General features: G+C 40.8%; 1 protein-coding gene across 1 annotated transcript in view; it reads left to right on the forward strand.

The window, feature by feature from the left end:
* The window catches only part of LOC126474064 (uncharacterized), a 30,927-nt gene extending 19,882 nt beyond the window's left edge, over window positions 1–11,045 (forward strand). Inside the window, exons 3-4 of the mRNA XM_050101474.1 lie at window positions 7,767–8,228; window positions 10,445–11,045. Coding sequence (XP_049957431.1) covers window positions 7,767–8,228; window positions 10,445–10,554 — 572 coding nt within the window. The 3' untranslated portion in view covers window positions 10,555–11,045. The remainder of the gene's footprint in view (window positions 1–7,766; window positions 8,229–10,444) is intronic.
* The last annotated feature ends 13,328 nt before the right edge of the window (window positions 11,046–24,373 follow it).

The raw sequence follows: 24,373 nt of genomic DNA on the forward strand, positions 1-24,373 counted from the left end.
ACCTTCTCAATCTCTTGAATCAGACCCAATTGGTAAGGGTCCCATATAGACGAACAATACTCCAAGACTGGACGAGCTAACGTATTGTAAGCTATTTCCTTTGTTGAAGGACTGCATCGCTTCAGGATTCTACCAATAAACCGCAATGTAGAGTTCGCCTTACCCGTTACTTGTGTAATCTGATCATTCCATTTGAGATCATTTCGAATAGTCACACCCAGATACTTGACTGATGATACCGCTTCCAAAGACTGATCATTTATTTTGTACTCATACATTAATGGGGATTTTTGCCTTGTTATACGCAGTAGGTTACACTTACTAACATTGAGAGATAACTGCCAGTCGTTACACCACGCATTTATTTTCTGCAAACCTCATTGATTTGTTCACAACTTTCGTGTGATACTACTTTCCTGTAGACTACAGCATCATCGTCAAATAGTCTAAGGCCGCCGTCAATACCATCAGCCAGATCGTTTATGTAAATCGTAAAAAGCAGAGGACCTATTACGCTGCCCTGAGGCACACCTGAAGTTACTCTTCTTTCTGTTGAAGTTACCCCGTTCAGGACGACATACTTCTCCCTGTCTTAGAAAACTTTCTATCCAACCGCATATGTCATTGGATAGACCGCAAGCGCGCACTTTTTGTAGAGAGCGACAGTGCGGAACTGACTCGAACGCCTTTCGAAAGTCGAGAAATATGGCATCAACCTGGGAGCCGGTATCTAAAGCCTGTTGTATATCATGCACAAAGAGGGCCAGCTGTGTCTTGCATGGCCGCTGTTTCCTAAAACCGTGCTGGTTTCTGCAGATGAGCTTCTCAGAGTCTAGAAAGGTCATTACGTCTGAACACAAAATATGTTCCATGATTCTACAAGTTGTATTTTTCAGAAGTCAGCTACAAATATTTCCTAAAGTTTATAAAGCATTGCTGTAATTCCTTTCTGTAACTTGCAGTAGTACATACTTATGTAGCAGACCTAAGCTTTATTGCAGAATCAAGTAAATTTTACAAAAAATAACATTTTTATTAGGAAGAAATTATAAAATTAAAATGTAAGACGTGATATTTTTTATCCTTGTAATATACATAATAGGTGAAATTAGATAGGTCTAGTACCTCAGCCATCATATCAAGTATATCTCGTAAATATTTAGTGTCCTTCAAATGCATAACATTGGATTAAATAGTATCTCAATTTGAGGAAGCATTTTAGAAAGAAATTTCATCAATTTCTTTGTAATATTTTAATAACACTAAGCAGGTTCAAATATATTCAAAATACTTATAATTTATTTAAAAAGTGTGCTGCATTACCTGATATCAACAAAAAATCTGTAAAACATATACATTATAAACAGTGCCTGAAAGAAATAGGTGTTAGTTTTTACATAATATCGAGCCAAACAAGTACTCTGAACCTTTAAAGAATGATTACACATGTGAGCTACATTTTATATGTAGCAATGGATGACTTAACATGCACCAAATGCAAATGTGTAGTGACGCCTATTTTTCAACGCAAACTTTCCGAATTTCTTGCAGTAACTATGCCCACTAACGGAATCATAAGTGGTTCATCATACAAGTGACAAAATAAGCTTTGAGATATGTGATAATCATTTTTTTCAAACAGTTTCTATAAAATTTCTTGAGAAAGATCGAAGATCGAGTGGGAGGGCCGTGACATATTGTTTCGTCTTGAGGGTTAACTGGCGTTATCTGAGAGATTATGCCCTATAATTATTCTTTATACTTGGAAGTATTTACTATCTATTACCAATCTAAGGAAAATGGATTGTACGTGTTTCACTTTGTTCTGGTCACAAACCCCAATGAAACAGCCAGCATGAAATATTAACAACACACTCGTATATCATAAACAGTTTGAAAAATCGAAATAAGATTTTGCAGATGATAACATGCAAAAAGAAGAGTATTTTCCTACATGAGTAATTTGAAAAAATACCATATCCAGCGCGATATGCAGGCAAATATAGAGTTTCTCAGTGAAATAATGTGATTTTGATGGGCCACTAATAACTGGTGAAATGAAACTTGCTTTGAGTTTGAACAATATACATGAAGAAACTGACATTTATTTTTATGACCATTTTCATAAACTACTTATTTGTTTTACCCTCAGTTGCTAATTTAATAATGTACTATTGTAGGATTTCCACCGTCAAAAGGAATAGATTTTGTCATTGCGAGGGTATAAGTTACACATTATTTAAAACTCATCAATGATGACGTTTCTTTCAAGAAAAGAAAAAGAGAATAAGAAATCTCGGCAACATAAATCGCTGCTTTTGTTGAAGTTCTTTTGTTGAAGTTCTGTAGGTAAAACACTGAGAATTCTGTATCCTGGTGCATTTTTAATAATAAATGATTGGGACTGAACCTGACCAGGGGATTTGGTTTCTGTATCTCAATGCTATGAGAAATATGAAAATGTTTCAGTTTGCAGAATCCTCTACACTACTCAATAATGTGTAATCAGCTTCAGTATCTTTGTCGATGTAAGAGATGTTTGTGGTGGAAAGGTACAGTCCTTCACTTCGAATGTGGATGGGAACTGAAAGATGGCTTACTATAGGCTGCTGATTGTTTTCAGATTTCTCGGGTGATTGAGATACAGAAATAAAATCCTTTGGCCAGACTCATCAACGGTCATTCATTATTAATAATGGAGTTCTTATGCCTTTTTTCTTCAGTGATGAACTTTAGTAACACCTGACTTCTCTTGTTGCCATGTTAAAATCTGCTTCTTTTGCCAAAACTTAGTATACTTCCAACTATTCATCTCATCAACAATCTAATAAAGTTGAAATTGCTTAAGAATCCTGAAACAGTTTATTATTAAACAATAAACAGAGGATAAGAAACATTCATAGTTTATGAATAAGCTGAATCTGACATTAAAAATAGTCATATAACTTCTTCACTTACACTGTTGCAAACTCCGCAGTAATTCTGGTTACACCAGCTATCGATGCCCATTAAAAGCTATAGTGTTTCACTGAAAATATATATAGTTGCTTGAATATCGTTGTGGATATGAGAATTTTGCATATTAATCATATGGTAAAATACTCCTCTCTTTGCATGTTATGGTTTGAGAAAGTCTAGTTTCAATTTCTCAAACCGTTTATGAGATACAATGGATGTTAGAGAATAATTAGTTGTGGCTTTTACTCTGGCACATCTGACTGGAACTCTGTGCTATACATACGTACCAGTTTCTTTAGATCAGAGGCAGATAATGATATCCTCCTTAAGTTCAATGAATAATTTAATGTGTTAACTACAGTTCATATGCAGCAATACATCTCACAACATGCACCAAACCCAAATTCGTAGCGACCCATATTTTTCAATGGGAACTTTCTGAAATTCTTGCACTGCTTTATTTATACTCAAAATATGACAATAACTGTGACCTTCAACGAAATAATAGGCAGTTCGTCAAGAAACTCACAAATCAAGCTTTCAATTGTGTTAGAACCAATATTTTTACTAAGCAGTTTCTGTAAAGTCGTTTGAGAAAGCTTGAAGATTGACCAGCAGGCATGTGACGCTCGTTTCGTCTCGAGGGTTAACCAGCGTTGTCACGAGTTGCCACGCTGTAGGCTGAGGTGTCAGACGCTAAGCAGGATTCCCGACTGGGCAGCAAAGGTAGCATTTAGAGAACCTTATAAGGAAAGCAGCAACGGAGCTATCACAGAAAACATGCACAGCTTCTTGTAATATAGCAGGCTAGCAGACGGCAAAGCCTGCTAGGGAGCTGTCGCATCAGCGAACAAATAAGTTTACGCTGAATCTTAATGAGATTAGGTTTTCAGTATGCTCCTGTCGGATGATTAGTGTTTGGCGACTAACAACATAATCGAGCTGCCCCGTATGCAAGGAGCAGGGGCCAACAGGTGTGGGGAGCAGTGGTTCTGTAGACTTGGAGTGTGTGGCTGCGGTGACAGGTGGTGATTGGCTCCTGGCAAATTATAGTAGCATAACAGTGTACCAGGAGGACAGAGTAGCCCCTGTAATCTGGGCGCAAAGGTGCAGCCTAGTTTGAAAACATACACTTGCGGATCTGAGTGGCAGCTGATGGCTGACGATATCGAGAGAGCTCTGCTGGATACAGGAATAGTGGATCGGATGGTGTTTTGCTCAATCCCGGGATGATTGTGCTGGAGTGCACAGACATGGCTGTGATTAAAATATCGAAACATAACACCTGCAGCTGGCTGAAGATGTTTTGATTCGACGTTTTACACACATCAAAAAAAGTCTTGCATCACACCAGTTCCCAGAACTCCTGTAGATAGACGTTGACTGTGAATACTGAATCACAGACACAGTCCCTTTGAGTGTTCAGAGATATCACTGAACCGGTCCAAAGATGTAAACAACCATGCATGAGCATATTAGACGGAAGTGTTCCGACTGCCGACCATTTCCAGTCATTCCCCCAGGAATGTCTGTAGTTCAACCATGCCTAGACGGTCAGTACCGCGGTTCGATCGCATCCGCATTGTTACTTTGTGCCAGGAAGGGCTGTCAACAAGTGAAGTGTCCAGGCGTCTCAGAGTGAAACAAAGTGATGTTGTTCGGAAATGGAGGAGATACACAGAGAGACAAGAACTGTCGATGACATGCCTTGCTCATGCCAACTGTACGCAATAGGCTGCATGATGCGCAACTCCCTCCCGACGTCCGTGGTGAGGTCCATCATTGCAACCACGACACTATGCAGCGCGGTACAGATGGGCCCAACAACATGCCGAAAGGGCCGCTCAGGATTGGCATCACGTTCTCTTCACCGATGAGTGTCGCATATGCCTTCAACCAGACAATCGTCGGAAACGTGTTTGGAGGCCACCCGGTCAGGCTGAACGCCTTAGACACACTGTCCAGCGAGTGCAAGAAGGTGGAGGTTACCTGCTGTTTTGGGTGGCATTACGAGGGGTTGACGTACGCAGCTGGTGGTCATGGAAGGCGCCGTAAGGGCTGTACGATACGTGAATGCCATCCTCCGACCTACAGTGCAATCATATCGGCAGCATATGGTTTGGCATTCGTCCTCATTGACGACAATTCGTGCCCCCATCGTGCACATCTTGTGAATGACTTCTTCAGGATAATGAAATTGCTCGACTAGTGGCCAGCATGTTCTCCAGACATGAACCCTATCGAACATGCCTGGGATAAATTGAAAAGGGAGGTTTAAGAACGACGTGACCCACCAACCATTCTGAGGGATCTACGCCGAATCGCCGTTGAAGCGTGGGACAATCTGGACCAACAGTACCTTGATGAAGTTGTGGACAGTATGCCACAACGAATACAGGCATGCATCAGTGCAAGAGCACGTGCTACTGCGTATTAGAGGTAGCGGTGTGTACAGCAATCTGGACTACCACCTCTGAAAGTCTCGCTGTATGATGATACAATATGTCATGTGTGGTTTTCATGGGCAGTAAAAATTGCGAAAATTATGTTTTTGTTGATCTCTATTCAAGTTTTCTGTACAGATGCAAAATTCTTTTTGATGTGTGTATACAGAACAGCTGAGGTCTCTTAACCATCTCTATAAAGATAGACTTACAGAGATTTGACGTATTTAATGCTGAGTGCTCTGTACATAATATTGCTCAAGAGATCATTGCAGTGTGTGGTTAGCAACTTTTGATACTTGTTACGTATTTCGTGGTTTACCACAGTTAATTGACTTAGTTGTGTGCTCGTTGTGTTTTGAAACGGTGCTGGTGGTTGTTCACTATCTACTACAAGAGACTTCAGATACAACATAAATGACACAGTGACCTTACTTACTTTATTTAGTTTCATTGTTACCGTTTGTGGGAAGGCTTTACGGAAAATTAGTTTTTACATTGTAGAAATGTTGTTCTTAAATTATGAAGTTTTGATGTTGGTATTATGATAACTTCCAGAACTGAGATTTAGCTATCTTAAGGTCTAGCGAAATTCTTATCACCTGATATTATTCATATTGCCATATAACATGTGTGTTTGCAAGGAAGGTTTAGAATTTGTGTAATTTTTTAGCTTAAGACTGTGTCGCAGTGTAACACATCAGTTATGTTAACGTATTTATTCTGTGTAATTTTACTTTTACTTGTAATACTTTTTTTTTAGTTTAGTGTTTTAGTGCTGGCTTGTTCATTAGTCTCTGATCAAGGATTTTGAGTATAACTGAGCTAGAAATCCTTATGAATTGTGAGACTTGTAATGTGATAGTGAACTATTGATACTAGTATTCCTCTCACAGAACATTTTATATTGTTTTTAGGCATTATTATTATTTACTTTGAACTATTAATAATAAAGTTATATTATTGTTTTCTTGTTTGATTGTTTTAGGACAAATTACTCAATAGTTTAGTGACTGTCTTGATTACCTGTGTTGTTAATAAACGGTATTACTGCTAAATCATCATTACATCTTAACAACTTCCAGCCACATGCACTCCACAGCCTTTGTTCCTGCTAATGCTAATTTTCCATACAATTTACCAAACCATCTGCGAAGATTAATTACCTTTTCAGAGATGCTTTTACCATAAACTGACGTTAGAAAACAAAGTAATGTGGAGTGAGGTACTTGCCCATGACTGCTTGACTCAAACATTTGTTGTGACAACCAGTCTGCAGACAATACCACTTAAAAAGGACTCTTGGCCTTGGACATTCAGGAGCAGTGGACATGCAAGATCTCATCATCGACACTCATGAGCTGGCAGAGAGATACATTGCAACGATGAGATGTTGTGTATCATCTACCTTGTTCCATTGTCGTTGGTTTTTCCCAGTCCAGAAACAGTTCATTGCCTCGCCGCTTTAGTGTAAATAGAAAATCAAATGAAATGATCGTATGGCATTGTGGAGCGGGAGGCCCCATGCGGGGAAGTTCTGCCGCGGTATTGCAAGTCCTTTTCTTTTTGACACCACTACGGCGACTTGCGAGGCAATAATGATGAAAAACACACAACACCCAGTCATCACGAGGCAGAGAAAATTCCTGGTGCCGCCGGGAGTCGAACCCGGGACCCCGTGCGCTGGAAGCGAGAACGCTACCGCACAAGCTGCGGATAATTAGCATAAGACGTAAATAGTGCTTCCAAAAAGGAGATGACTAACGCGTTGAGCTTAGGGTGTGACTACGTTAACATGCTGACTTAGCTCTTTTTATTCCGGCTTTGAAACTCAAGGGTGTTCTTGGCATTTTTACTAGTTCCTGTCGATTTCGTTGCACGTCCTGTATCTGAATGTAGGGACAGTGCATTGTGTAACAGGGCACAGAGGTCAACGTATAGCTGGAAGACACTATGACATGACCTATGAAAATCAGGTGTCAGTCCACTGGAGAAACTGCAAAAACAAGCATGATACAGGAAGAACTTTTTAAAACGTCTCAAGAAACAGGCATCTTACAGCATCGGAAACACACCAGAATGTAGTAAATAAATAAATAATAATAAAGTAGAGAGTAAATTATGGGGAGTCACATCAAACTAGTCAGAAGACAGATGAAGCAAAAGAAATAGAAAGGAAGCATTAGTGTCTCCCCACACATTTCTCAAAGAATCCCTGTGGTTTGTAAATTGTATTGACACTTGGACATATCTTCTATATTATTTGTCTCTGTTATTTGCTCTTATAGCCTATTTCTTCTTTCAGCAAGTTGTGTGTTAACTTCCATTGGTGCCTCAATGCTGATGCTGTGTGACTGCTTCCAGGATACATGCGGCGCGCAAGTAAGGTGATCGCGCCGCTGGTGCTGGGCTTCGTGCTCGCCAGTGTGGTGATGGGCGGCGTGACGGCAGTGAAGCTGTTCCTGGTGAAGGCACTGCTGCTGAGCCAGCTGGCGCTGGGCGCCGCGCTGCTGCTGGCCGCCAAGTCACTGCTGTCCGCCGTGGGCGGGGGTGGCTACCCCTCCCACCAGCCCTACCTGCACCACGTGCAGCCCATACACCCGCCGCTGGTGGAGCCCTCGCCCTACCACCACAACCCCTACGCAGCTGAACACCACTTCGCTCCCTCTATGGAGGGATATCCCGACTATGGCTACCACGCAGTTGGAAGATCACCAGAGGCAGTTCCAGTGGAGCAAGAAGATCTTCAAGCGCACTATTCCAATCAAGTGGCGGCAACGGCGCCAGCTGCCGCTGGAGCGCGGAATGCCACCTCCAGGATGGACGGTGAGTGAGCTATAAACCATCCCCACATTTCTTTGCTTGCTCCAACCTCTCTGCCACCGCTATGAGTTCCTCATGAGACCCACATCGTGTGTTCTTTATTTCTTAACCACAAAAAGAGAAGCCACTATTTCATCAATTAAAAAGTGAAGCTGTCACTGGGCCTGAGGTTGATTTGAACATAGCAATGCTTTATTAGTTCTCTTTGTGGTATGTGGACGCCTTCCTGCAACCTATGAATTCATTAAACCAACCAAGTAAAGGGAGACCTATAGTTTTTTAAACTTCTTACTGGTGACTATTCTCGTATATCTGCATAACTGTTGCTATAACTGCGACGCAATATTATCTTTGAATCCTCGCTATTCCATCATTAAGTTATAGACATTTTCAGCGAAACGGTCTACTTCGTAATGGAATCTGTTTTTCAGGATATTAGTGAAAGAACGAAGAAACATGCCAGTAGAAGGGCCTCTGGGATAATCAGTTTCGGTTCTAGAGAAATGTTGGAACATGTGAGGCAACACTGAACCTAGGACTTACCTTAGAAGACAGGTTGAAGAAACACAGCTTACTTTCACAGCAGTTACTGATTTAGAAAAAGCATTAGGCATGGTTTGCCTAGTCTACTTCAAAAAAATGGTTCAAATGGCTCTGAGCACTATGGGACTTAACAGCTGTGGTCATCAGTCCCCTAGAACTTAGAACTACTTAAACGTAACTAACCTAAGGACATCACACACATCCATGCCCGAGGCAGGATTCGAACCTGCGACCGTAGCAGTCGCGCAGTTAGTCTACTTCCTTTGAAAATTTTAAGGTAACGAAAATGGCATTAAGAGCCACAACTTCAAGTCAACATTTGCATAACAATAAATCAAGAAGGATAACTGCCCTGAGACATCCACTGATATGATGATTTTCTTAAATTATTTTAAGATCTTTATAGTTTAAAAACATTAAAAAAAATTGTATAAGAATATTAAAATGCCTGTATTCACATTATCAAAACATTAGAGCTAAAAAGCCTGGAGCTTCGCACCTAACATTCGCTGTCCGTCAAAATAAACACCGCTAAAAGACCATATGTCAATGAATAAAACAGGCTGATGCATGGATTTCACTCGAATACTGTGGAAATGGTCTAAACAAATTGTACCACACTGACCCAGCGTTAAGGAGAAAACATGTGAAAAACTACTTTAAAAGATTTAATAGTGCTTACAGCAAAATGGAGAGATATTCTAAGTAATCTGGGTAAACTGTGTCAAGCGAACAGCTTTTGACGGAAAATAGAACCTCAAAATATTTGATTATATTTTAACATTCTTATGCAAACTTTTCTAAAGTTTTTGAAATTTTAAAAATCTTTAAACAATTTTAGAAAATTATCATATGGGAAGATGTCTTAGTGCAGTTATTCCTTCTTGACTTATTATTATGCAGATTTTCACCTGAAGATGTGATTCTTAGAGCCACGAAACCGTTATTGATCTGAAACTAAAGGACTAAATACAGCGGAAACTTTTTAGTAATACCCAAGATGTGAGACCTTAACTGTCCCCGGCGAATTGAATGTTCAAATAACTTATGGGCTTGCTGCCGGGTGACGTCGTCGACCACCGCCGATATTTCGACAGGAACACACCCTGCCATTCTCAAGGCACAACTGCAAGGAGGAAGCAATGTGCAAGGGAATTTAATACCTCGATTCACAGAGGAGAAACATGGAAGATACCACACACAGAACAAGTAACTGCAGAGTCAACACACAACCCAAGATAAGCAACATCAGAAATGTCGATAGTAACTATTAATCAACAGGTGAGGTAGGACTAATTCTGTCCCTCTGTTTTTTGATGAGAGACAGAGCCGGATTCCGAGCAACATTTAAACAAATTAAATTCCCTTTCACATTGCTTCCACCTTACAGTTGTGCCTTGAGAATGGCAGGGTGCGCTCCTGTCGAAATATCGGCCGTGGTCGACGACGTCACCCTGCAGCTAACCCGTATGTTATTTGAATACCCAAGATGATTATGCATAACTGTGGTTGCCCTATCTAAAGGTTGTCTGCATACCTCAGAGATGTCTTAGGTGTAATGTCAACTAGTCATAACATTGTTAGTTTACTGGGCAGTTTACAGATTGAATAGCCTTTAGATTATTGTGAACATGCTGTTCTCTCACTAAATTATTACGTGTGTTTCTCCGTTTCAGTGCGGCCGTTACCAACAGGTGGCATCACCCTGGTCAAGAGCCAGTCACACCATGCGCCTGTGGTGGTCTACCGCAAGGTGGTGTCCACGGGACGTGCTGCCGCCAGTTAAGAACACGTCCGCGAGATGCGAGCCATCAGCGCTCTGAGTCTTTCATTTATACACTTATTTATTAATATATTTATTTATTTAATCATCGAATAAACTATTCCTCACCTCACATTTCAGTAAGTTGCCCTGAGATAACATTTGATTCCAGGGAATTAAAGCAATGAAACATCTGCTTCAAAGAGTCGTTATGTTGTACGGGCGGGCTGCCATCAGTTAAGACCAGCACTCTTGTGTCCTTCGATTAAACACTTTTTTATTTACTTATTTAATCATCGAGTAATTTTCTCTCAGCTCACAGTTGAGCAAGCTGGCCTGAGATAACATTTAATTTCAGGAAACTGAAGCAACTAAACAGATACTTCAAAGATTCATTACGTTGTATGGATCTTCGTTTGTACAGTACCGCGTACTTCGTCCGGATGCAGCATATGTTGTCTCTGTCTGGTACTGAACTTTGTTCACTACTTGTAATATGTTTGAAAGAATCAATAACAGTGCCGTTGACTAATTACTGTAACATAATTTTCAATAAACAAGCAGTTTTCTTAATGTGTGTTTGTGGAAAAAATGTACAATAAATTTTCCAAATCCATGGTAAATACTAATAACACCCGTGTTTCTTTAAATAGTGCGTGTTGAGAATATACAAAAAGAATTGTGGCGTTGTTTTACTTAGTATACACAATTACAGATGGAAAGAACTAAAGTTTTATTTTGTTTTATTTTTTAGTGCTGTAAAATCAAAGAATTTATTGGTTTTGTAACTATGAAAGTGAGCATATGCAGTGTCTAACAACAAAGTAATAGATACAACGGTGATCATTACTGTATTCCGTAAAGACTCTATTTTAAATTTGATGTCTGCATGTATTGTGAGTTGATTTCGGAACTTCAATGTACACTGCTAAATAGTTTGGCGTATTAAGACATGTTGGCACCTATAACATTTTATAATGGCTTGTATGGTCCAAACTGGCTATTCATGTGAAACTAAACGAAGTGAATACGTGTAAACAACAGCTGAGGAGGGACCATTACAATGTCCTTCAACAAATAGTGATGCATTTCACAAAAGCAGACAAAGTTATCATTTCCACAAGACTGTTTCGTTAAAATAAGCATTATATTTTGCACTACTAGCCAATGACGAGGTTTAACTCGTTTTCAATTGCAGAAGGAGGTTCGGGATTTGCTTTCGATTTCTTCTGTCGTAGTAAATTTCTTAGGAAGCATCGCTGCCTTTAAAAAGTAATGTTAACTTATGGTATGATTCCTTGTGGTTTGTAAAAAATAGCTTTTCATGTAATATTCTTGCCGTTGCGCTAATAATAGTCATTCGTATTTATCTAAAAACGTATCAGCTAATATATATTGTAGCTGGCAATATGGTGCAGTATTCTCTGTTAAAATATACCAGCTACGTAAATGTTTACAGTATGATTAGGCATTTTATGCTTAAATTCTAACAATCTCCAGTGGTATTCTTTCTTAGACGTTACAAATTTCAAGAGTACATAATTGTAGCTGTCAAAATGTGACGTACAATGAATAATTGCTTCTTTCAAAAGAACTAAAATGCTTTATATTTTTCAGTTTAATATAAAACTGTTTCATAACAAATAAATAAATAAATAACGATGTCAATGGAAATATGGCGATGAATGATACATTTCAGTGTCAAGTAACATATGAGTATATGGAATAAACACTCACACATTACAACTGAAGAGCAATATGCCTCTGCACACAGTGTCGCTTCTTCACAGCCCCCACTCTGATGGTCACTTCACACTTTCTTGTAGGTATGCTTCGAATGTGCATAGAGAATTGAGAGTCTAGTTCAACAGCCAATCTTTCCATTGGGCTTCCACCATTGCCCATGTGGAGCTGTATTAATGCTTACAGTCACTTGTAAATATGTTTTGACGCTCATTTTTCTCTCAACGAAAAAGGTGTACTGGTGGAAAACACGGTGTTATCTGTTGTTACCTTGTGAACAGGTCCATGTTTCTGTCACTGGAATGAGATCTTCGGTCAGTAAACGGCATCCATTACTCTTTGAGGAATGGTCGACGATTTAACCTGGAAGAAACAGAAGTAGGCGAATTATTTACTTTGCAATTAAATCCTAGCTAAGAACATCTGGAATAAAAAGCTAAAGATGTGTTCGTCTTTCATTTAACGATGAATAATTACCTCTATTTCGCACGGTATTCTTGTAACTTCTTTGTTTTTTCAGTATTTCTTAAGTTTTGTAAGTCACACTTAGACGAAAACAATTTTTTTTCTATGAGGCTACGTTAGACATATAACCTTATCTTTATCTGGATTCACAATTGATGACCCAATGACGTCGTCTTTATTTGTGTCTGAGCTTTGCAGTCATATACATATTTAATTCCAATTCCCAAACGATTATTGTAATTTTCGCACTCGAGTGTCTAATTTCATGTCAGACAGCGATGGATTAAAACCGTAGTAAATATTTTAATCATTGCCAGAGTACACACTAAATGTATGAAAACGCCACACTGAAAACAAGGTTCCAGGAAATTTTCTGCCAATGTGCTAATTATCTGAGGATATGTTTTCAGTCGAATTGTTTCCAGAAATTATATTTTCTGTAGTCAGTTCCCAGCTGACAATGTGTTATAATGTCAGGGTTAAAAACTAATTATGTAGTGAAAGCACTTGCTTGTGTAATGCTTATAAAAGATATATGTTGCTGTTTGTGTTTTAAGAAATTCTTGCGCCCCCAATACGTGTTATTGCTACCTTTATTCTATACCAGCGCCCTGTGGATGTCATTATGAAACTCTTGTAGAATTTCATACTTGCTACTGCCTACTTTTTCCGCTTCTGTCAATAACTGAATTGACTTAAGTGTGGCACCGATCGATTTTTAACAGAATATCGTTATGAATCTTCACGCATTGCTAAATTTGCACACTTTCATGGTAGGTCAGCAACAGTAATCCAGTGTGACTAGTCTGAACGATGACACAGACCGTTTCGTGGCCGAATGCGAGTAATATTTTGCTAATTCGTAACGATTGGGGGTACTTTGTCTTACTAAAACCGTTATGTTATCTCGATAAGCTGGAACTCATTTTTGTTAGTACAGTTCATGCTAATTAGAGCTTCTTCTGTCATTTACATCTTATATTTACGTGTTGTGTTTAACACACTAATCAACGTTAATATAGTCTTAAACATGATGGAAAACAGCCTGACAAAGTTCGGATGGTTTTCAATTTCACGCCTGTGCATAGTATGTTGGTAGCAGTTCGTCGCCTTGCCTGTTATGCTGTGTAGCAGACTTCAAAGCTGTGCGGATCAGCATAAGGAAAAGGCGAGGGGTCTCGCTCGTTTTGTCCACGACTGTACCTGTGTACAGATGCAAAAGTAGTGTCACGTGGCTGCTGCCGTTGCGCATACAGCTCGGCAGAATGTGTTTGAGCCGTTCTTCCACTGCATTCAGATAACCTACAGAGGAGGGGGGGGGGGGGGGGGAAATCAGTCAATTCTTCATCACTAAAGCTACCCATACAGCTGTGTATCACTGTACTACCCAACCACGATATTAATGCACTTGGCCTCCCGCGGACGTTAGCAAAAATCACGGTGACGTTATAATAAACAGAAACTATTGCCATTTTTTCGACTGTCGTACACAGGAGCATCTCAGAATAGTTTCGTAAGAAAGTAGTCTGGTCGATAGAACAGCAGGACACTTTCTGACGGGATTCAAGAGTACAGGCGAGCGACCGATGCGCCCTCAGTTCCAAGTACAACGATACTGTGATGAATTAATAACGTACAATTACTATTGCCGGAAAAACAAATCTAAGACCGAATCTAGCAGTAGTGAATACAAGCTTGAGGGAGAAGAGTAAAGTGGGCATCACAGTTGACAATATTAAGTACCGTGAGTGAAAGGAGAAAGTTTGTTACCGAACAAGAGAGACGGCGCACACCTTCCCAGTTTTCACTGTTGTGCAGATATTTTCAATGCAGTACAGAAACGGAGATAATTGGGAGTGAGAAATCAAAATAAATATAATTATTCTGTAAAGAACTACCGGAGACCACGGTTCTCCCATACCAAAAAATTCTTGAATTAGTTTCGAAATTTTGTCGGTTCAGTTCAGGTTCACCGCATACTTTCTACGATTTTCACTCGAAACAAATACGTGAACACAATATGTATATTCCATCGAATAAGGAAAAAGATTCTTTAACTCAAGAAAAAAATTAAAAATAAACTTTTTCTTAGAAAGTGAATCAATGTACGGAGTTCGACTTGCTGCTGTCGAAAGGATGGTGGACATAACGTATGACGTAATGTAATGGGAAACAAAACAGTGTTCAGATCAAATGAAAAATGTAGCTCACGTTGCTTAAATACAAGATTAAGTATCACCAAAGATTAAGAAGATGAAGCTTCAAGGCACGCAGAAAAATGGCACGAACCAGTGGACAAAGTACGAGTATCTGTCCAAGTTTCGATTCATAATACGCCCCGTGGCGGGGTTGCGGGATGTGCCACAAGGGGACAGGCGAGTAGAACCTGTAAACAAATCATTTACTCCATATTGTCCCATCGAATTAGTTCGCGCTTGCATGCGGGCAACCTAATCAACATTTTTCGAAACCGTGCTGCTGTCATTGCACCTTTCTCTTACGACTTCAATGAATGCACTTTTCCTCCCGTATTTCCGTCTGTACGCCACAAACAGTAGCCCACATTGAACTGGGGATCTAGAAACGACCGAGAAGCTTCGTCCCCGCCGTAGCCCTCAGTGGTTCACAACAGGCTACAGCAGTCCACTCACTCCACTGCCGCGCCACACCGAAAACAGGGTTATTGCGCGGTTCGGCCCGCAGTGCCGCAGTGGACACGACCCCCCTCCCCCTCCCCCCGCCCAAGGACCCCGGGAATGTCTCACAACAATAGTGTATGCGTACGTGGAGACAGTGTTTGTGCATCAATCGCCGACATAGCGTAGCTGAGGCGGAATAAGGGGAACCAGCCCGCGTTCGCCGAGGCAGATGGAAAATCGGCTTAAAAACCATCCTCAGACTGGCTGGCATACCGGACCTCGACACTAATCCGCTGGGCGGATTCGTGCCGGGGACCGGTACGCCTTCCCGCCCAGAAAACAGTGCGTTAGACCGCACGGCTAACCGAACGGGCTAACAGTAGCCATACTGAGAGCCTATAATGAGCGGACATTAAGTGACGCATTTTTCCACTGCTATGTGTCTGTTGTCGGTATGTCTTATAGTTTCCATGAGGTCGTTTTCATAAACTCTGGGGATACTTAATGAATAACCCCTGTACAGAGCCACACTAGCAAAACGAACAGGCAATACCGGAAAGTGAGGGAAGAAGATTCAGTTAGTGTAAGATGTAAAGCTCGGGATTTGTCTTGGGTTGGCAACTTTGTAGCTAAAGGCAGACACCTTGGGTAGCCACTGATCATCTTTCGAGGATAAACCAGCTGAACAAATTTGACACCGTGAGTAAAAATAAGTTATTTTAAGTCAAAAACTCTTAGACTCAACAATACAAAAATCAGTGGTAAGAGGTAACAACAAGACATTTTTTCACTCCCGAAGAAGTGACACATAGTGAACGACATGCAAATGAGGTAACGTATCAGTATTGTGAAGGGAACCTGGAAAACATTTCTTAAGGCTGAAGAGCAACGTCTAGCACACCCACAGCGTGATGCTAGTTGCCTGTCTATCACTCACCGTTCTGTTTGCGGCGCTGAGCCCTGTAGGCCATGTTGTGTGCTGCTCCGTTGCGTCCCCAGTCGCCGCCACCGCCGCCACCGCCGCCGCCGCCGCCACCACCTCCATAACCACCACCGCCGCCACCACCGATGTTGGAGTACGAATCACCACCGTACTCTTCCTGATGGGAGTGCGGGTCGGGTTCATAAGAGTCCGGCTTATTCTGCTGAGTCACCACCTGTACAGAGGAATAATGGCGGCTTAGTCCCTCGAAGGTTCAGGATCAGAAAAAGAAACCTATATACTCGTACTTATCAAATGCATTGCATGTATGTAAATCACTGGATCGATATCAACCAAACTTGACATATACAGTATGTCACTTGCTATGTGGATAGAAATAGTGTGGTGATAGAAACGCTCTACCTCTCATAGTGGTGGAAGTGGGAGTTAAAAGGAAGTGACAAAGAAGAAAAACCAAGGAACATCAACGAAATTCTGGATAGACCTCACACATTTTTCATATAAAAAGACTATAGAGTAATGTACGTCCACCATAATATTGGATAACGGTCGATATAAGGAAGTATCAAATTCATAGTTTTTGGGGTTAATATGTTCATTGGTGACAGTCCCCAAGATGTTTCACACCTAGAAGACGGGAGGGGGTTGTATAAAAATACTGTTTAAGTTAGATTTCCCTACTACCTCTAGGGGTGGAGGCGCGGAATAGATAGAGTGTCGCTTACCTAGGTGTACTTACAAATTTCTTGAGGATTCACATGAAACTTAATTCGCTACAGATACAGATGAAATATGTGTACAATTATGTGTGAAATATGCATACATGTATTAAATACGAATATGTATGAAATTTGTGGTTGCTACACATGCGTAACAGGTGAAGCTGCGGACGAAAGCTAGGTAGTTATATTTAGGACGCAGAATTTTAAGTAAAATTGACCGTTTAAGACAGAAGTATAAGTATTAGCTACTCGTACATAAACAACTGTACGAGGGCGTGCTGGAAAGTAATGCCTCCGAATTTTTTATGTGAAAAATCTTAAAGGTTTTTAAATAAAACAAACGTTATTGACTGTCTAAACCTTGACTCTTCATATCTACATATTTGTGTCTCAACATTGACTCCCTGAAGACGAATAAATATCTCTCAGCGAGAGAGCAGTTTGTGGATATTGTCACTGTAGAATGTTTCACTTTGTTGACGGACCACTAACCTCACCTTTGCTTGCAAACCTTCATCACTAGCAAAGTGAAGTCGTCGAAGATATTCATTAAGTTTTGGAAACAGCTGAAAATCAAATGGGGTAAAGTCGGCACTGTATGGAAGATGATCGATGACAATGAACACAGTGAATGTTTAACGACAAATGAGTCACGTGTAATGTGTAACGAGTAATGTGTTAGTCGCTTATGATAATTTTTTTTTTTTTTTTTTTTTACTGTAAGTACAGTATTTGATGAAATGAGGCTGTGACAAGTTAACATTTAACGTCGCTCGGTGGGGAGAACTATTTTTTTTCTGAATCATCAGTCTTCTGACTGGTTTGATGCGGCCCACAACGAATTCCTCTTCTGTGAAAACCTCTTCATCTCAAAGTATCACTTGCAACCTACGTCTTCAACTATTTGCTGAATGTATTCCAATCTCTGTCTTCCTCTACAGTTTTCGCCCTTTACAGCACCCTCTACTACCATGGAAGTCATTTCATGATATCTTAACGTATGTCCTATCATCCTGGCCCTTCTCTTTGTCAGTGTTTTCCATATATCCTTCCCTCTCCGATTCTGTACAGAACCTCCTCGTTCCTTACTTTAACACTTCACCTAATTTTCAACATTCGTCTTAAGCACTAGATCTCAAAAGCTTCGATTCGCTTCTGTTTCGTTTTTCCTGCAGTCCATGTTTCATTAGCGTACAATTATTGTACGTATTATATTCTATTAACCTCTCTCACCATAGCTTAGCCTATTTTTCTCAAAATTTCGAACATCTTACATTCTCGAATGCTTTTTCCAGGACGACAAATCCTGTGAATGTGTCTTGATTTTTCTTTGGTTTTGCTACCATTATCAACCGCAACATCAGAATTGCCTCTTTGGTGCCTTTAACGTCCCTAAAGCTAAACTGATTTTCACCCAAAACATCTTCAATTTTCTTTTCTACTTTTCTGTATATTAGTCTTCTCAGCAACTTGGATGAATGAGGTGCTAAGTTGATTGTGCGATAATTCTGGCACTTGTCAGCTCTTGCAGCCTTCGGAATTGTGTAGATGATATTTTTCCGACACACAGATGGTATGTCGCCAGACTCAAACATTCAACACACCAACGAGAATAGTCGTTTTGTTGCCACTTCCCCCAATGAATTTAGAAATTATGGTGGGATGTTATCTATCCCATCTGCCTTATTTGATCTTAAGTCCTCCAAAGCTCCTTAAATTCTGATTATAATACTGAATCTCCTATCTCTTATAAATCGACTCCAGTTTCTTCTCTATCACATGAGATAAATATTCCCTCTCACAGAGCCCTTCAATGTACTCTTTCCAACTATCAGCTCTCTTCTCTGCATTTCACAATGGAATTCCCGTTGAACTATCAATGTTACCACCCTCACTTTTAATTTCATCGAAAGTTGTTTAGACTTTGCTATATGCTGAGTCAGTCCATCCGACAAAATAGGTTCAAATGGCTCTGAGCACTATGGGACTTAACATCTGTGGTCATCAGTCCCCTAGAACTTAGAACTACTTAAACCGAACTTACCTCAGGACATCACACACATCCATGCCCGAGGCAGGATTCGAACCTGCGACCGTAGCAGTCGCGCGGTTCCGGACTGCGCGCCTAGAACCGGTAGACCACCGCGGCCGGCAGTCCATCCGACAATCATTTCTTTTTCGATTTCTTCACATTTCTCACGTAGCCATATTGTCTCAGATTTACTGCACTTCCTATTTATTTCATACCTCAGAGACTTACATTTCTGTATTCCTGAATTTCCCTGAACGCTTTTGAACTTCCTCCTTTCATCGATCAAGTGAAGTACTTCTTCTGTTACCCACTGTTTCTTCGCTGTTGACTTCTTTGAAACTATGCTTTTCTTTCCAACTTCTGTGAGTGCTCTTTTTTGAAATGTCCATTCCCCTTCAACTCCACTGCCTACTGAGATATTCCTTATTGTTGTATTTATAGTCTTAGAGAACTTCAAGCGTATCTCGTCATTCCTTAGTCCTTCCATATCCCACTTCTTTGCGTATTGATTCTTCCCGACTATTGTCTTGAACTACAGCCTACTGTTCATAACTAATACACTGTGATCTGAATCCTTATCTGCTCATGGGTACAGATCATAATCCGGTATCCGATTCCGGAATTTCTATCTGATCATGATGTAATCTAACTGAAATCTTCCGTATCACCCGGCCTTTCCAAGTATACCTACACCTCTTGTGATTCTTGAACGGAATATTCGCTGTTACTAGCTGAAATTTGTTAGAGAACCCAGTTAGCCTTTCTTTTGTCCCATTCCTTACCCCAAGCCCACATCCTCCTGTAACTTTTTCTTCTTCTCCTTCCCCAACAACTGCATTCTAGTCCGCCATGATTATTAGATTTTCTTCTCCCTTTATGTACTCTATTACCCTTTCAATAATGTCATATACTTTCTCTATCTGTTCAGCTTGTGAGGTTGACATGTAGACCAGGACTATCGTCGTCTGTGTTGCTTTACTGCCGATTCTGGTAAGGATAACCATATCACTGAACTGTTCACTGTACATACTCCCTGCACTGCCTTCCTATACATAACGAACACCACTCCGTTTTATAGCATTTTCTGCTGCTGTTGATATTACCCTATACTCATCTGACCAGAAATCCTTGTCTTCTTTGCATTTCACTTGACAGACCCCTACTTTATATAGAGGGAGCGTTTGCATTACCACGTTCAAGCTTCTGACATTCCACATACTATCATTTTGTTGGTTATCCAATCTTTTTCTCATCGTCACCACCCCCTTGGCAGTCCTCTCCCTGAGATACGAATGGGGTCCATTCCGAAATCTTTTTCCAATGGAGAGATCATCATGACACTTTTTCATTTAGAGACCAAATGTCCTGTGGATGCACGTTATTTATCTTTAATGCAGTGGTTTCCATTGCCGTCTTCATCGTCATGGAGTTCATCATTTCTGATTCTTTCGCCTGTCCCAAGGACAAAGAGTGTTCTGAACCTTCGTCCTTCCTCCACTCTCTTTGATAATGCCGTTGCCAGAATGAGGGTGAATTTTTGTGCCGGAAGTCTTCGTTCGCCAATCCTGATTATTAGTCAGAATTTACCCAGGGCCGATGATGTTTTTGTTAGTAACTAAAGATGCTAGCCCTAGACCACGAGTAAGTTTATGCGCGTATTATCATTTCGTAATTGGTAGCCTACGGCTTACCAGAGACAGGAATCCAGGATCAAATTTTGTTTTAGCTCCTACAGTGGTTTGTGTCCTTAGTGGAAAACATCTGATCGCTCAATATAGTGGTGTTCTGAATGAGTATGAATTCGTAGAAAGGACGATATTGCTGAAATTCATCTACAGCCACATGTACATGATTACTTTGCAATTCACAATTAATTGTCTGGCAGTGGGTTTATCGTAGCGCCTTTAAACTACTCCACTATGGCTCACTCTCGAACTGTGCATGGGGAAAACGAACACTTAAATTTTTCGTGCAAGTTTTAATTCGCTTATTTTGTTATGGTGATCATTTCTCTCTATGCAGGTGGGCGCAGCGAAACATTTTCACACTCTGAGGAGAAAGTTTGAGACTGAAATTTCACTAGAAGATCCTGCCAAGGCGGAAAGCTCCTTTGTTTTAATGACAGCTGTGAGATAAGGGTTACCAACTCGGCCAACATCTCGGCATGAAATACAAGAGTTGAAGCTAAAGCTACTAAGTTCCTTCCCTTGAGAAGCTGTGTCAAGTCACGGTACTCTGATACACTGCAGCTGCTGCTATAGGAGCTACCACCATTGCTTCAGTACATTCAAGGGAATTTGGATGTGATCACCGCAACACCAAATCGACGATGGTTAGAAGAATTTTGGTACGTAGTATGCATTTGCGATCAAAAAGAAGGTCGCCAAAGCGACCTGTTGTAAATGATGATCTACGTGACAGTTCGTACGATGATCACAGAAACCAATGTGAATAATCAGACAACAGTTACAGCTGTCAGCACAGCTTCTCCTACTAACTGCAAGAGTCTTAGGAATTCGGTCTGTTGTCTCCTTCAGGCTTTTTTAATAATCATAACTGTTGCCGAACACGATGATGGTTTGTAACAATGAAGCATCATAAGGGAAGAAGCAGTATTATTCCATCTGTTTAGAAACACAGACAGCTAAAGTTCCTGGGTGAACTGAGTCCAGAAACCCCATGTCGTCTCTGATACTGCATGTGACATCCAAAGTGTTTTGTACTGCTTGCAAACGACCTGAGTTCAGCCAGTACTTTTTTCTTACAAACTGCAATGGGACTAAAGTATCTGAACATAGAACGTTAATACTACACGATCCAACAGAAGGAACAGAGGCGCTCGTTTTCTTTCACTTATCAGAGTGGTCAAACATCGACCAAAGGGGACATCTACTGCTGATACTCACAGTGCTTCCTGTATCTCCCACAGAGATTTCTTCCTGCACCAGTTTGTTAGGGACAGAATTTACATCTGCCCACTTTGAGCGACGTTCCCAGAATTTACAGATATCCTTCGTGTACACAAAGAAAATTACACCATATTTACTTGTAAATGGTTGACGAGAATTAGATACCCGCGGGCCATTTCTAGCGTCATGGCGACACTGTCTCGGTAATGCCTTCCACAGAGCACGTTGTATTCGTGATACAACAGCATGGGACCACTTATTTTGCCTGAAGGAAGCTAAGTAGACAGTAGTCTTTGATTGGATTGTTGAGGCTGCATGTTGTCTATAATTTCATAGTGAATTAGAATATGACAAGTAACACACATCGATGAACCGAAACATTGCGACCACTGGCCGAAGCGAGACTGAATATAGTGTGGAGGTGTTGCGAGCACTCGACGTGGTGGATAAATTATGAAGGCTGTACAAAATCGACGTCTACTAAATTTTAGACTGTTTAGAGGAGATGCAAGAAAACACTTTTATTATAGAAGCAGATGGAAAGGGAATTTGTGGTAAGATCTTATGGGACCAAACTACTGAGGTCATTGGTCGCTAAGCTTACTCACTGCTTAATCTAGCTTAAACTAACTTACTCTAAAGACGACACAAACAAGCATGCCCGAGGGAGGAACCAAACCTCCGGCGGGGGGAGCCGTGGGGACCGTGACATGACGCCCGAGACCGCGCGGCCAACCCGCGCGGCAGATGGGGTGGGAGCTGCATTTCGCCGTTCATTTTGAGTATATGAAGAAGACTTTTTGGGAGTGGAAACAATCGTCACCGTATAGCAGGACAAATCAACAACTTACTACGACCAAGCGTTAGATGTACAACCAGCACAGAATCCACTTTGGCTCTAACCCTCGAAGCCTATGCTACGTCACACATCACTTATCAGACAGTGTATCTTCGGCCTCAAAAGGTTCGTGCTTATGGTGGGCAATGCGCCAGATGTATTCCCTAACACAAAGGTGCCACATGGGTCAGCGAATGTGGTGCATTGCTCTCATAGAGACGATCCAATACAAGTACGACAGAATGTTGTGCACAGATAAGTTGTGTGTTAGTTAACATAAGTTCCTATAGACTAACGTGCCTGCAAGTTTTATAAATGCAAAGAAGTCTGATATGTATAAGGAAAAATATTTTTGGTGAAAACTTTCTATATTGAACCTCGTGATTGAAAGTTTTCTTCGTAGAAATGCTACAGCGTGTATCATCGGCTATAAGCGGACGAGAAAACAAAATCTCATATCTTCTGCTGCTGCTATACAACTCTTTCGTGCGTTACACAACTACATACAACTGTACATTGCATTTTCAATCAAGTGGGTCTGTTATGTCACTGAACGAAAAGCTACGATAATTATTTCCGCTCGTGCTTCAGCATGATTTTCAGACTCATCAAGATTAAACATTCCCTAATTTTGAACAAACGTTGCAATTCAGATTGTCAACTAGCAAACATGTTTGGCCAAAACCGGTAGACCATCGTGTAGAGTGAATTTTTCTACTCGAGTCTGCGGTCTTAGTTTTCTTCACAACATACATTGTTCCATTTTGCGGGTGGTGCCCATTCTACATGACGCATGTCGCCGTTTATTCCAGTCCACATTTTTCCTTACTGCATAGTTTGAATGATAAGTCTAGGGCTCATCCTGTAAATGGGATCGATGGTGACCTAACGCAATGAAAACTAAGTTTACAGTTTCCATATATTAGTTAATGATGACAACTCCAAGGAAGTGTGTGTTGACTTGAAGTCAACCAAGCGAAGAACACTGTTTGAAGCTACTTTCGGCTTCTTGCGAGATTTTCTCTACTGTGAGCCCCGAATTTGGAGTAATAACGAAGGTAGAGGGCTTTTAGATCTATAATTGTTAAATATAGTAACAGTTCTTCACGGATGCTAACCAATAAGGCCAAGCAGCTGTAGTATAAAAATCTTTAGCTCTTTTGTCTACTCAGGATATAGTGCTATAAAAGGCAAAAACAGAAACACACACACACACACATCACACTCTGCTGTCAAGACACTGTTCGAAATACTACCAAAAAATGGCTCTGAGCACTATGGGACTTAACTTCTGAGGTCATCAGTCCCCTAGAACTTACAACTACTTAAACCTAGCCAACCTAAGGACATCACACACATCCATGCCCGAGGCAGGATTCGAACCTGCGACCGTAGCGGTCGCGCGGTTCCAGACTGTAGCGCCTGGAACCGCTCGGCCTCTCCGGCCGGCTAGGAGACCTGTACTCGAATCTTGGCCTTGGTACAAATTTTAGTTCACAGCTTCATTCTGCATACACATCAAATCACTAACTCTGATTAATAGAGTAGCTGT

This window comes from Schistocerca serialis, chromosome 4 (genome assembly GCF_023864345.2).
Source record: "Schistocerca serialis cubense isolate TAMUIC-IGC-003099 chromosome 4, iqSchSeri2.2, whole genome shotgun sequence".
NCBI lineage: Eukaryota > Metazoa > Arthropoda > Insecta > Orthoptera > Acrididae > Schistocerca > Schistocerca serialis.